The sequence below is a fragment of the Portunus trituberculatus genome, chromosome 46 (genome assembly GCF_017591435.1).
Source record: "Portunus trituberculatus isolate SZX2019 chromosome 46, ASM1759143v1, whole genome shotgun sequence".
NCBI lineage: Eukaryota > Metazoa > Arthropoda > Malacostraca > Decapoda > Portunidae > Portunus > Portunus trituberculatus.
Genome location: NC_059300.1, coordinates 9,089,058 through 9,103,796, shown reverse-complemented (window position 1 = coordinate 9,103,796; position 14,739 = coordinate 9,089,058). Strand labels below are relative to the sequence as shown.

The window sequence follows — 14,739 nt, the reverse complement described above, 5'->3', positions numbered from 1 at the left end:
TGGCATTTTAACTCTGCTAAGTGGGAGGAACTAAGGCAGTACTATTCTGATTTCCTTGGGATGATTATTGTTTTCATGTCAGAGATCCTTCTCTTTGTGCCGAGCGCATAACAGAGGTGATTATCTCTGGCATGGAGCTATACATTCCTCATACTTTCTCTAACCCTAAAGCTAAAAAGCCTTGGTTTAACTCTGCTTGTTCTCGTGCTGTCAATGATAGAGAGGCGGCTCACAAACGGTTCCGTAGCCATCCAACTGCTGAAACTCATGCCCTATATATTTCTGCCCGTAATCATGCCAAATCTATTCTCCAACTTACTAAAACTCTTTCATCAATAGAAAATGTCAAAGTCTTTCCAATTCTAACTCCTCTCGAGATTTCTGGCATCTAGCCAATAATATCTCTAACAACTTTACTTCTTCGTCTTTCCCTCCTTTACTTCATCCAGATGGCTCTACAGCTGTCTCTTCTTTTCTAAAGCTGAACTCTTCGCTCAAACCTTTGCTACCAACTCAACTTTGGATGATTCTGGGCATATTCCTCCTACTCCTCCACCCTCTGACTACTTCATCCCTAAAATTAAAATTCTTTATAAAGACGTTTTCCTGGCCCTCTCTGGCCTTGATTCTCGGAAGGCTTACGGTCCGGATGGAGTCCCTCCTGTTGTTCTCAAAACTGTGCTTCCGAACTCGCTCACTGCCTGGTCAAACTCTTTCATCTGTGTCTCTACTTCTATTTATCCTTCTTGCTGGAAGTTTGCTCACATTCAACCTGTCCCTAAAAAGGTGACCACTCCAATCCTTCTAACTACCGCCCTATAGCTTTGATTTCCTGCCTTTCTAAAGCCTTTGAGTCTATCCTTAATAGGAAGATAATGAGGCATCTATCAGCTCACAACCTTCTCTCTGATTGCCAGTATGGTTTCCGTAAAGGCAGATCTACTGGTGATCTTCTTACTTTCCTAACTGAATCTTGGTCATCCTCTTTAGGGACTTCGGTGAAACCTTTGCTGTCGGCCTTGACATATCGAAAGCCTTCGATAGAGTCTGGCACAAATCTTTAATTTCTAAACTACCCTCCTACGGATTCTATCCTTCTCTCTGTACCTTCATCTCCAGTTTCCTTTCCGATCGTTCTATTGCTGCTGTAGTAGACGGTCACTGTTCTTCCCTAAAACTATCAACAGTGGTGTTCCACAGGGTTCTGTCCTATCACCCACTCTCTTTCTATTATTCATCAATGATCTCCTAAATCTGACTCAATGCCCTATCCACTCCTATGCTGATGATACCACCTTGCATTATTCAACAGCGTTCAACAGACGCCCAACCCAACAACAATTAAATGACTCAAGGCGAGATGCTATAGGACGCCTAACTTCTGATCTTTCACTTGTTTCTGATTGGGGCAGAGAAAACCTGGTTTTGTTCAATGCCTCAAAACTCAATTTCTACAACTATCTACTCGACATAACCTTCCAGACAACTATCCTCTCTTCTTCAATAACACTCAACTTCCCTCTCCTCTACATTAAACACACTCGGTCTATCCTTCACTAAAAATCTAAACTGGAAATTTCACATCTCTACTCTTGCTAAATCAGCTTCCAAGAAGTTAGGTGTCCTATGGCGTCTTCGTCCATTTTTCTCCCTCCCAGCTGCTTGCTCTGTACAAGGGCCTTATCCGCCCGTGTATGGAGTATGGCTCTCATGTCTGGGGGATCCACACACAGCTTTACTAAACAAGGTGGAATCTAAAGCTTTTCGTCTTATCAACTCTTCTCCTCTAACTGACTGTCTTGATTCTTTAAGTCACCGCCGCAATGTTGCATCTTTATCTGTCTTCTACCGCTGTTTTCATGCTGTCTGCTCTTCTGAACTTGCTAACTGCATGCCTTCCCCTCCTGCGGCCTCGCTGCACAAGACTCTCTACTTCTTCTCATCCCTATTCTGTCCATCTTCCTAATGCAAGAGTTAACCAGTATCTTCACTCCTTCATTCCCTACACTGGTAAACTCTGGAACTCTCTACCTGTGTCTGTATTTCCACCTGCCTATGACTTAAACTCTTTCAAAAGAGGAGTGTCAAGACACCTCTTACGTTAACTGGACCCTCCTTTTAGATTTTTTGTTTTTCTTTCTCCTACTTTCCTCTAAACAGGGCCTGGCAACCAGCGGGATTTTTTTTTTTTTTTCCAACACTGTTTTCCCTTGGCCAGTGCCCTTGTAATGTAAAAAAAAAAAAAAAAAAAAAAAACATGAACACACTACTCATACATTTCATACTTGCCAATTCCTGAGTCTTCATAATAGTCGTACTTTATCTATACTCATACAGAACATACAACAATACAAACATGCTTAGTACTCACATATTTCACACTTGCTAATGCCTGTATCTTTAACCCCTCGAGTACCATGATGTGTTTCCATATTCGTTCTGCCTACTATCAGGTGATTTTATACAACTTCAGAAACTTATGTGGGAAGATTAAAATAGTGAAGACTGTGGCCAAAATTCTTCCAACTTCCAAAGATCCTTCCTAATGTCAATAAAATGGTCTAATCGTACACAAATCTCAAGTAAAAATGTGTTCCAGTACTGAAGGGGTTAAAGTGTGAGTGCTTGTTTCAGTTATCCTCATACCGGACACACAGCACACTTGCACTCACACATCTATCACATACTATACCACTAATACTGACCAATTCAACCACCTGTAGCTACCATTCCTGTAACCTAAATTCACTACAATGCACATACCAAAAGACAATTCATCCATCTTTGCTTTTTTTTCTCCATCCTTTACACCTGCCCTCTATGCATCTATCTAATGCCACCCTCCTTCGAAGCCCCATTCCTATAACCCCTCATACTCCCCATCATTTACCTCTCTGTCCAGGGCTTTCCTCAGGTACACAAAAGCTTCCGTGGCGCCGTTCTGCTCAATCCTCAGCAGGTCGCGCCCCTCCACACCCCTCACGCCGAAGGTCAAGGAGTCTCCATCAGGATCTTGGCCTTTCAAGGTGTAGATTTTCGTGCCTGGCAAGGAGAAAGAGAATGGGAGTGAGAAAACATGGTGGTAATGCTGTGTAAGTGTGTGCGTTGAGGTGGTTATAGTAACTTGGTAGTGTGCTTTATGCTGCACTACACACACAAAAGGTTTTAGATTATCACGAGGGGAAAAATAAAAAGTGAGGCGAGAAATACTGTAATACGTAGTTGCACAGCAGTGAGTAAACAAGGGAGGCACAAGATAAGAGCCTCCTCAGCATCATGTACGAGATAAGAGGCAAGGCAAAACTGTATGAAAATTAAGTTCACCAGAATACGTATATCTAGATTAATCTATACTGCGGGTAATACACATGTTCCTTGTCTGAACATTGACCACTGGGAGTTACGAGGAGGCAGGGTGAGGGAGAGAGTGAGATTATATAGACGACAGAGAAGCAATGGAAGGGTTTACATAATTAACTTAGTGCCCCATCCTTTCATGCTCTTCGTGGAATGGCCTACAGAGAACGACAAAATTACATGGTACACTATAATGAAGTAAGTGCAAGCCTCTTCATTTTTATTGATGGCAAGGATTCATAGGCAATTTGAGTTTTTATAAGCACACAGTTGAGATGCCGAGACTGCGTGCTAGAACGAGAATTATAGAATCATGAATGGGATAGGAGCCTTTTCTGGGTAGCGGAGAGGCGGCACTGGGCCCGCCAATCCCCGCCAATCCTGCTTGATCTAGGTAGACAAGTGGCAGGATCAGATCGCCCAGGGGCACGTCTGACTTACTCTCAGAAATTAAGGTTCTTGCTGATGTGGATGAAGGGCTGTGTGTGTGTGTGTGTGTGTGTGTGTGTGTGTGTGTGTGTGTGTGTGTGTGTGTGTGTGTGTGTGTGTGTGTGTGTGTGTGCATTACTTGGTACATCCTGCAGTGGTCTGTACTTCAAACACCTCGGGGTATCGTCAACACTATTCTAAAAGCCTACGAGGATGATGAATTGTGTTCTTGTGGGCGTTTTCTTTCACTGATAATACAAAAACTCCTCAAATATCAACATAACAAAAAGGAGAGGAAAAACAACTTGAAAATCACAGTAACTTCCACTAAAAGAGCCAAACGTTACCAGGATGAGGTGCTGAGATGTTAACAGATACGAACTAGAGTCACCCCGTACAGACAGACACTTCTCAGGACAATCAGACGCAAGACTCGGGCGTGGCGGTGCAGAGGGCAGACCTGAGGGGCGTGGGAGGCAGAAATGGCCTGTCGCACCTTACCCAGAAGCCCCGCGAGTTGCACACCGGGGCCTAATGAACGTTCCTTAAACTTCCCTGACCCGTTCGACTCGCCTTGATTCGCGCAGCCGCCGTGGCCCAGAGGCGTGGCGGGGGTGAGGCGGGGAGGATAAATATACGGTATGCAAAACTTGATTCTTCGTGCGTTATTATTCAAGATTTTGTTGCTTTATTAAAATTTCTTTCTCATTTTCTTGTTCTTATAGTCGTATTATTATTTTTTTTCCCAAGACACAAGGATTCAAAGTATATATCTTTTTTTATGTGTGTGGGTGTGTTTTGTAAGATTTAAAAGCCAGAATTAATCCCTTCAGTATCATGACGCGTTTCCATACTCATTCTGCTTACTGTCTGGTGATTTTATACAGCTTCAAAAATTCATGTGGGGGTTAAATCAGTGAAGAATGTGGTCATTAATCTTCTGACCTCCATATACCCTTCCTAATGTCAATAAAATTATCTAATCGTACATAAAATTTCAAGGTAAAAATGTGTCCCAGTACTGAAGAGGTTAAATAAGAACACAAGGTGACTGAAGCCTTAAATTCAATCATTGGTAGAATTTCACATTGCCATAAAAAGAATAACCTGATGGAAACTATCATTTTGTTATTTGTTTATTTATTTTTTTGTCTTTTTTTTCTGAATCCCGAAACCGCGGATGTCACATTGCATTAGCAGTAGGAAAACTTAACACAATTTACCATTACCATTACTATTATTATTATTATTATTATTATCATTATTACTATTATTATCAAGAGCAGCGGTGAAGGAGTCTGAAAAGGATGTGAAGGAGGAGCTATGCATATATTCCTTCACTTCCTCTTCACATGCACTGTAACGAGGGCACTCTCTGCTTACTTTCTTTTCACACAAGCAGCCTCGCACCAACACCTCAGAAGGCACCTGTTGTCTTGCATCCGTTCTCAGGGTATTTAAGCATTTATGTGTAACCTTTTCTTTTTCGTCGCCAAGCAGCTGTGCGGTGAGGTGACGCCACTATTTATTCCCTGTGATAATACTGCGGTTATGCGTATGTTTTTATTGTAATCATTTAAATTGTTGCTAATCCAGTTCATTTGTGAAGAGCAATTCAATTATTTTCCTACTCCTACTCCTACTCTCTCTCTCTCTCTCTCTCTCTCTCTCTCTCTCTCTCTCTCTCTCTTGTTCTCAGAATCTCTACTCTTTCCTTTACCTTTCGACTTGAAACAACCTCCTTCGCCTCTCTCCCCATGCATCTTTCCTCTCTCTCTCCCTCCCTCCCCAACGTACGGCCCCCCTTGCGCCCCCCGCCAATCACGCCCGCAAGGAAAAACTCGTATCTCATAATTATAACATCCATCTCGCCTTGCCGCGCCGATGGCAGGGCGTCGGAGGCTGCAATGGCGGCCCGGTGAAAGTTAATCCCTCATAGAACTATTCACGAGTCAAGATTACGGCGCCCCTTCCTCTCTCCCCCTTGTGTATTACTGCCCCTTCACCCCTTGTTCCCCTCTCTCCCTCTCTCCACCCACTCACCGCTACTTGTATAAATGTAAGGCAATGTACTAATGGTCGACCGTTCTTGTTCTTCGGGTTTACTCTCTCTCTCTCTCTCTCTCTCTCTCTCTCTCTCTCTCTCTCTCTCATTGGTTGTTCTCTATTTTTCTGTTTTCTCTACTTTCTATATATAGTTTGCTGTTCTTTCTCTTCTCTTCCTCCTCCTTCTCTCTTCTCTTCTTTTCTCTCTATGTATTCTCTTCTCTTAATTTTCCTCCTCTCTATTATTTTCTGCTTATCTTTCTTCTCCTCTCCCTTCGCCTTCTCCTCCATTCCATCCCCTTCCCGCTCTGCCTTCTCTTCCTCCTCGTCCTCTTTCTCCTTCCCGTCCTCTCATTGCAAAATTTCAATGATTAGCTTTGTCATGGCCTTATTTCGTGCCAGGCTGAGAATTTTGACGGCGTGAGAACAAAGGAAGGTTGGAGTGTCCGAGAAGATGTTGCGTGTTATCTTGGAATGCTCTATTTACCACCGTCTCCATCAGCATCCTCTCTCTCTCTCTCTCTCTCTCTCTCTCTCTCTCTCTCTATCAGCACTTTTCCACCCACCACCATCGCTACAAACCGCTTCCTTTCCTACCCACCACCACTCCCCTTCCCTCCCTCCCCCTTCCCCCACACACAGTAACTCAGTGCTTACTCTCATACTATCAAAAACTTTCTCTCTATTATTACTAACTGCATCTACACACTTTCATCTGACACGCCTTTTGACAATGCATACTACATCACCAGTAGAGATCATCACCATCATTATCATCATCATCATCACCACTACCACCACCACCACCACCACCATCACTACTGCTAATACTGTTGGTACTTGCCCACTCTGCCCTATCTAACGCATTTCTCATTCCACACATACCACAGCCGAGAGTGAAGGAGCGAGTAACCTTTATATATCTTGCAGACTCCCTACTTACTTCCTACATATGATTTCTTGCCCCCCGTTCAGTTCAGTTAATGTCTTATCTTGTTCCTCAGTTCTCCCTACCTCCTCTCCCTTCTTATTCCCTCAGTGTTATTGTCAAGTGTCGGTGAGTTGGTCGGTGGCTTTGTGATAGAAACGAGGATTATCAGGTTTACTTTAGTTTGTGACGTGGATTGGTGATAGAATGCTTGATATGGGGAGTATATTAGAAAAGAGAATGAGAAAGTAGAGAAGAAGAAGAAGAAGAAGAGCAAGAACAAGAAAAACAAGAACACTAAAACATAACTTCCATAAATCAAAATCTATTACGAGATTTAAAAAAAAAAATATCCATGCATATTAACAAAACAAAACTTATTTAATATTCACCAGTGCAAAAAAAAGACGTAAAGAGAAAAAAAAAGCGAGAAAATATCAATAAACCCAAAAGCATTATAATCTTTCTCCCCACACCAAAAGCACCAGCATCAACAACACTCACCTCTTAACACACCAACTAAACCTTCCTTCCTTCCTCCCTTTATAATTCTCGCCAGGTTTCAATAAAGTGCTCCATTTTTCTTAGCCCTTTTTATGCGGGTTTAATTTCAGTGTCGAGATAGCGATGTTTAGGATGCCGATGTGTGGCAGGAGCTTGCCCGATAAGGCCCGACAACCTAGGAGAGGGACGGGACGGGAGGATGAGAACGGGAGAAGACCCAGGCTCCGACAAACCAAGAAGAGAGAAGTGGAGTTACGCAAGACCCAAGACCGTCACTGCCACTCCGTCAACCTCCCTCGCTTGCCGTGAAGAAAACGTGCCTCCAAGGTCTCTCTCTCGAGTCAATCACGTGTGCTGTCTGTGGCAACGTTTTCTGTGGTGACGCAAACACCTTACGCGATTTCGTCTGCCCGGGGGAAAGGTTTGTATTGTGAACCGCTTTCCTCTCCCAACCACCATGACTATTTTCAAAGCCCACAGAGATGAGTAGCTATGTTCTTAAGCGTGTTTTTGCTACTAATAGTGTAAAAGTCTTGTTAATCTGTCATTAGAACGATAAAAACTCTCCTAAAATCCGTTTGACTTCAAGTAGAGCTCTTAAATGTAGTTGAGGTGCAGCGCAGAACTGTTTCAGAACATGGTGGGTTTGTGAACCTTGAATCTTAATATATCTGAATCTCTCTCTCTCTCTCTCTCTCTCTCTCTCTCTCTCTCTCTCTGAACATTCCACACTAATAACAACCAAGGACAGGACAATTATAACTTAATTAAAACCACGACAAAGGAAAATGCCAACAATATCAGAGAACCACAAAATTCTCACGCACCAAGCAACCATTCCAGAGCCACTTCCCGCCTCGACACTCCCTGGGAATTTTACGTAACATGTAGAGGGGAAAAAACAAAACAGGGCAGAACGAAACTGATCAAATAAAGCCAGACAACAATCTGACGCCGCTAGTAAACCCAGAAAAAAAGGAACGAAAACAAACACCACAACACCATCAACAAACCGTCTTATCAACCATCTCCAATCCTCGGACACTAGAACACACACACACACACACACACACACACACACACACACACACACACACACACACACATATACACACACACACATACACACAGACTGCACTCTTCACTACAGCCACACACGTCTTGGTCGCTCCATTTAGCTACAAACTCGTCTGCCAAACGTCTCTCGCATGATAACAGGGGTCCTTCCATCCTTCCAACAGTCCTTCGCAGATCCCCCACCCCCACTCTAACCCATCACCAGATTCCTCTCTTCCCCATTACTCCCTCTCCTTTACTCAGTTCTCCTTCCTCTAACTCCCTCCCTCTCTCCCTCCACGATCAGCCAGCCTCCAATGTTTGCGGTTTGGGAAGAGAGTAAAGGACTAAGGATTGTGTCATCTGCATATTTTTGCCGGTAATGGGCAGGTGAGTGATGGCTCTTCTGGCTCACCTATATGGGCGGGGATGAGGGGAAGAGGGGGTGAGTGTGGGAAGGTTTGGAGAGGGAGGGTCCGAGTTATGCATTCTCAATCACGCCAAATGTGGATGTGGTGTTTAGTGGTGGTGGTGGTGGTGGTGTGGGGAAAAGCATGATTTGTGTTGGGTATTGATTACACGATGAATATGAGCAAGTTGTTAGTCTCTCTCTCTCTCTCTCTCTCTCTCTCTCTCTCTCTCTCTCTCTCTCTCTCTCTCTCTCTCTCTCTCTTCACGCCCGTCGTCTCTTATTTGGAATCCTCTTCAAAGTATTTTTTTTCTCCACCTTTACATAATTTCGTCATTGTCACCGTCTTCGTTGTCCTTATCTCCTCCTCCTCCTCCTCCTCCTCCTCCTCCTCCTCCCGACTCTAATCCACGCTGCAACCCAACTCAACAGCCTTCACCGTGCAACCTTCTCTCAATACCACAATAATGAACCAAATCAACCAACACACACACACACACACACACACACACACACACACACACACACACACACACACACACACACACACACACACACACACATACACACACACACACACATTCTTGCAGCCTCTCCTCCTGCCCCACTATTCACAGTCCCATCAGCCTCCTCCCCCCCTCTACCCCTTCCCCGACCCACCCTCTTGTCACCGCAGCCTTCATGACCAAGAAAACCCACCTTGATACCTTCCGTGGCCTCCTCCTCCTCTTAACTAGCCAGAACCAGCCAGCCTTTACGAATGCTGCTTGTTTTGGTTTGTTTATTTAAGGTAGTGGTGGTGGTTGCTGTTGCTATTCCTCCCTCTTCGCCTTCTCCTTCTTCTTCTTGCTCAGGTGGTTTTAGTATCGCCTCACCTGCCTCCATTTACCTCCTCCCTCGTCTCCTTCGTTTGGTGCTACTCGTAAAATTTGCTTCTCTCTGCCTTGTGGTCTTGTTCTATGCTCGTTTTCTTTTCCTTTTCTGATTGTCTATTGTTGAGTTTCAGTTTTGATTAGTTTATTTATTCTTTTCAGTTTCTTTTTGTGGGAGTGTGTGATGGATGGTTGTTTCTCTCTCTTTTTGCAGTTTTCTTGTTTTTTTTTCTCTTTATTTTTCGTGAACTGAGATTTATTCATTTACTTTTTTTCTAATCAGTGACTTTTCTTTGTGTGTGTGTGTGTGTGTGTGTGTGTGTGTGTGTGTGTGTGTGTGTGTGTGTGTGTGTGTGTGTGTGTGTGTGTGTGTGTGTGTGTGTGTGTGTGTGTGTGTTCTAAGATTTAAGACTATATATGTTATGTTTCTCTTTTAATCCGTTCTTATTCTTTTTTCGTGTTTAAAATTGATTAGTTTCAGATTGCTACTTTCTATTCTTCTTTTCTCTTTTCATGTCTTCATTTATCTCTTGCCCTTTCTTTCACACCTTCATTTAAATTTTCTATCGCATGTTAATGTATCACTTCTTTCCTTCGTCTCTTAAATAACTCCCTTTCCCTTATTTCTTTCTGTTAATTCATCACATCTCCTCCTTTATTTCCCTCTTAATTTATGGCTTAATCTACCTTTCCTCTATGTCATTTACTTCTCTTTTCCTCACTGATCAACGATCCGCTCTGACATTCCTGCATTCTTCCTCCGCTGCACTCGGAAATTCACGATTACTTCCAGCGGTTTCTCGAAAAATGTAAGGCCAGAGAAAATAACGTCAGTCTCCGTTGCATGCACGCTAATCTCAGAGTAAGATATGTATTTTTTCCTTCTTCTTTTAGTCAGAGCAAACGCCAGAGTACAAATTCTTGTTACGTAATAAATAACAAAAAAGAAAAAAGTAGAAAAGAAAATATCATGTACGTACCACACGGAAGCCAGAATAAGTGTAGCTAGTCATGTGTTAAGAACTACCACAACTACAACAACAACAACAACAACAACAACAACAACAACAACAATAACAACAAACAACAAACAATACGAGTAATCCAAGAAGCCTTATTTTATTTATTTATTTTTTACCATACTTATTATTACTATTATGCTGAGCAGCGGCATCGCCCAGCCCTCGAGCAGAATGCCTTTCCCTTAATCACAGCTCAGGGTCGTTCACAAAACCCATGAAATTAGGGAGAGTGTAATAAGATCTTGGTGGTGGTGGTGGTGGTGGTGGTGGTGGTGATCACAATGATTAAGAAGTAAGGCGAAAGTGAAAAATTAAAGGGTAAAGTCAGAGAGAGAGAGAGAGAGAGAGAGAGAGAGAGAGAGAGAGAGAGAGAGAGAGAGAGAGAGAGAGAGAGAGAGAGAGAGAGAGAGAGAGAGAGAGAGAGAGAGAGAGAGAGACACGACCGCAGACAGCCAGAACAGATACAGTTGCACGATTACCGTTCACTCCATTGACGTTCACCTTCCGTCCCAGCACATCTACCTTCCCCCCACTCCCCCACTACACCCTTCCCTCAATCACCCGCTAACCTTGCCCCGCTTCAGCCCTTCCTCCCAGCGTCACCTTGCATCTTCCCTCAACCTTCCCTTCCCTTCCCTCGCGCGTTAACATGCCGAGCGGAGGCTGAAGGGGCGAGCTAGCCAGGTGAAGTGGGGAGCTAAGAGGCCGATCTGTCTATAGAGAGAGTCACGCTTCGGGTTGGTCAAATATAGATACGGGATTCTGCCTTCATTCAGTCCCTCCTTGGTGGATCCTGTCCAGCCCCGCGAATACCACTTAACCACCTCGTTCGTCTGTTTTCTTCCAATTAAGATGTTTACCTGTTTCTTTTCATGTTGTTTGTCTTGGTAGGTTTGTTACGTGTAGTGTTTTCGTAATTGAGTTTAGTTTATACGAAGCTTTTTTTTTGTTATTAGTATTTTTTTCATATGGCATAAAGGAAAAACGACCTTTAATTTACTTCCTACGAGATTTTCCCTATCGTCATTATATTCTACTTTCTACGGAGCACAAATAAATAATAATCAAAACACCTGCTTCTCCATACTTTGCTATTCGTGACAGGCTACAAAATTGACTCCAGATAGTAAAGGCGAAGGCTCCTCCTTACCCAGCCTTACTAAACCACTGAAATAAGCCATAAGATGAGAAAAATAAGAGAGAGAGAGAGAGAGAGAGAGAGAGAGAGAGAGAGAGAGAGAGAGAGAGAGAGAGAGAGAGAGAGAGAGAGAATTATATCACGCACACACACACGAGGACAGAACCAAGGACCAATGACAACCTCCTCTCTTGTGCGCTCCTGGCTTCCCATTTCGGCCCAACAGCGAGAGAGACGGGCAAGACAGGGGGAAGAGGAGGCAGTGAGAGAGGGGGAGTGAGGCGGGGGAAGACAAGAGTGAGGCGGGGGATGGCAAGAGTGAGGCGGGGGAAGGCAAGAGTGAGGTGAGTGTGGGGTGAGGATGGGGTGAATGTGGAGTGAGGGTAGGGTGAGGATGGGGTAAGGATGCGGTGAAGACTTCTGTGGTCAGTGGACGTGAAAGCCTCAATTGGTGATCTAGATTTCTTTGAAAGGAGAGACATGGATCTAACTGTACCATGATCTGACAGGAGGAGGAGGAGGAGGAGGAGGAGGAGGAGGAGGAGGAGGAGGAGGAGGAGGAGGAGGAGGAGGAGGAGCAGGAGCAGGAGCAGGAGCAGAAGGAGGAGGAGGAGGAAGAAGAAGGAAAAGTTGAAACAATGATTGGGGAAGACAAAGAAAATCCAAAGAAATTAATGGATTAAAATGGAGAAAATGAAACAAACAACAGCTGACTTACTGATGATAATGTGAGAGAGAGAGAGAGAGAGAGAGAGAGAGAGAGAGAGAGAGAGAGAGAGAGAGAGAGAGAGAGAGAATACTAATTCCATCTAAAACTTAAAAAAAATATATATACACACTTCCTAGATTTATTCCCGGCACATCTAATCAAATAAAAAAAAAAGCTGTAAAATCAAAAGTCACCAACAAATTTCCCAAAGATACTTAAGAGAAGGCGATGAAAGAAAGAAAAAAAGTGTGCAGTTCCCCGTTGACTTGAGAGAATCTTAGCAGCAATCTTAAATCTATTATTCCCAGCGACACACGATCGGGAGGCAGAGAAGGAGTCGCTTACGTTAATACTGTCAAGCCCTCTCATAAAAGAAAAAAAATATCATAAGCTTCCATTGACTCGCCTCTCACTGCTCGTTTGGATAAGCTGAACAAATTGAGTTACTTGAGACGTTCTTTGTATGAAACATGAAGTGGGAGAAAAGAAAGTATGGAGGCTGGGGAGGAGGAGAAGGAAGAGGAAGAGGAAGAGGAGGAGGAGTGAGGAGGAGCTTAAGAGGAAGAAAACGAGATAGAGGAAGAGGGTACGGAGAAAAACCAGGAAGAGGAAGAGAGTATAGTGAAGGAAGACGAGAGAGACCAAAGAGGAAAAGCAGATGGCTGAGAAATGAGGAGGAAGACGAGGAAAAGGATTAGGAGAAAGCAGAGGTGAAGAGACGAGAGAGAGAAGGAGAAGGAGGAGGAACACCAGAAAACGGGGAAGAAAAGCAGGTGGAGGAATGAAAAATAAGCCACTAAAAGAGGAAGAGGAGTACGATGTGGATGTAAATAAGGAAGAAGAGAAGGAAAATGCAGTTATAGATAAGTATAGGAAGTGGTGGAGAAGAAAGAGGAAAACGAGGCTGAGAATGGGAGGCTGAGGAATGGGGAGGCAGCCACAAGGTGAGGTGAAGCGAGACCTGTAATCACCTGTCCACAATTCCGCTGAACCTGATCCTTGAGCTTCAATGAACTTCCTTACGTGACTGACGGCTGGAAACTTACGAACCGCCGCAGCTGCACGTCTTGGAGAGAGAGAAGAGAGAGAAAAGAGAAATAGAGAAGACCGCAACGAGAAGGAAATGATGAGGAAGAATAGAGGGAAGAATAAAAAAAAAACCGTGCTGTAGACTCGATGAATCACAGAAGCCAATAAAACTATGCTGGGCACTGTAAACAAGTCTTCGCAAATAAGTAACCCCGGTGTTAGTAATGGTGGTGAGAGAGGGGCGATTGGGTTTCAAGTCGTGTGCTCTCCTAAAAGGGAAAGTGTGGGACTGTACCGAGGTGTGGAAAAAAATGTGAGGGTCGTGTTCAGAGTGCAGGAGAGCAGGAAGGTACTGGAGGCTACGGTGGTGAGAGAGGGAAAGTGGTGGTGGTGAGGGCTATGAGAGAAGAGAGAAGGAGGGACAGAGGGATGGGAGGAGCGGAGGAGTGTCAGCTGGGGTGTAAGTAAGCAGAGACTCACAAATCGTCACGCTGACAACTGTGCAAATAGATAGAAAGCGGCTGACTCGGATGAAACCAAACAGTGAGCTCCGGCCGCTACACACCTGACCCAAGGTGCCCCATACCTGAACTGCCTGTCCCTCCACCGCCCACACCTGCTCTCTCACATCCCTGAAAATGCCACTACGAACTTCAATGCTTCGTCACCATAATTACTACTACATAAACATGAAGAAAGACATTTACAAAAGATATAAAGGAATCACACGGTTGGCTGAGTAAACAAGTTCTGGGAGAAAACAAAACAAAACCCGCATGAGAGGTGACGGTGCAGACAGGGCCTCGTCACCTCCTCCACCACCTCGAGGGACACAAAGGGCCTCTTCTGCGAGGAATGTTGAGGACTACTTATAGGAGGGAGAGACATGGAGAGTGCGCCAATGACTTTTACATCCCCAAGACACCAAAAGGCGGACCCCCACGACGCCACCTGAAAGAAACACCGAGGGACACAACCCCTGAAGAACGCCAAGGATCCGTGCGATTGGGCAACACCAAAAGACCTCTAGTGGGGAGAAAGACCCGTCCCTCTACTTCCTCACCGCCGAGTGTTATGAAGTACCCTGATAACTGTGTGTAGGAATACCCCTAGCAAGACTCCCACGGCGCTTCGATCACCGACGTCCCAGCAATGCATAACACAACGCCACGAACTACAAGTGATGGGACTACATGAACACCAGGAGGAGGAGGAGGAGGAGGAGGAGGAGGAGGAGGAG

General features: G+C 44.4%; 1 protein-coding gene across 1 annotated transcript in view; it reads right to left on the bottom strand.

Annotated features, from left to right (window-relative positions):
* LOC123519704 (cadherin-23-like) overlaps window positions 1–14,739 on the bottom strand; it is a 90,688-nt gene that overhangs the window by 44,905 nt on the left and 31,044 nt on the right. Inside the window, exons 2-3 of the mRNA XM_045281205.1 lie at window positions 2,868–3,042; window positions 2,663–2,676 (exon numbers count right to left, since the gene is read on the bottom strand). Of these exons, the coding sequence (XP_045137140.1) occupies window positions 2,663–2,676; window positions 2,868–3,042 (189 nt within the window). The remainder of the gene's footprint in view (window positions 1–2,662; window positions 2,677–2,867; window positions 3,043–14,739) is intronic.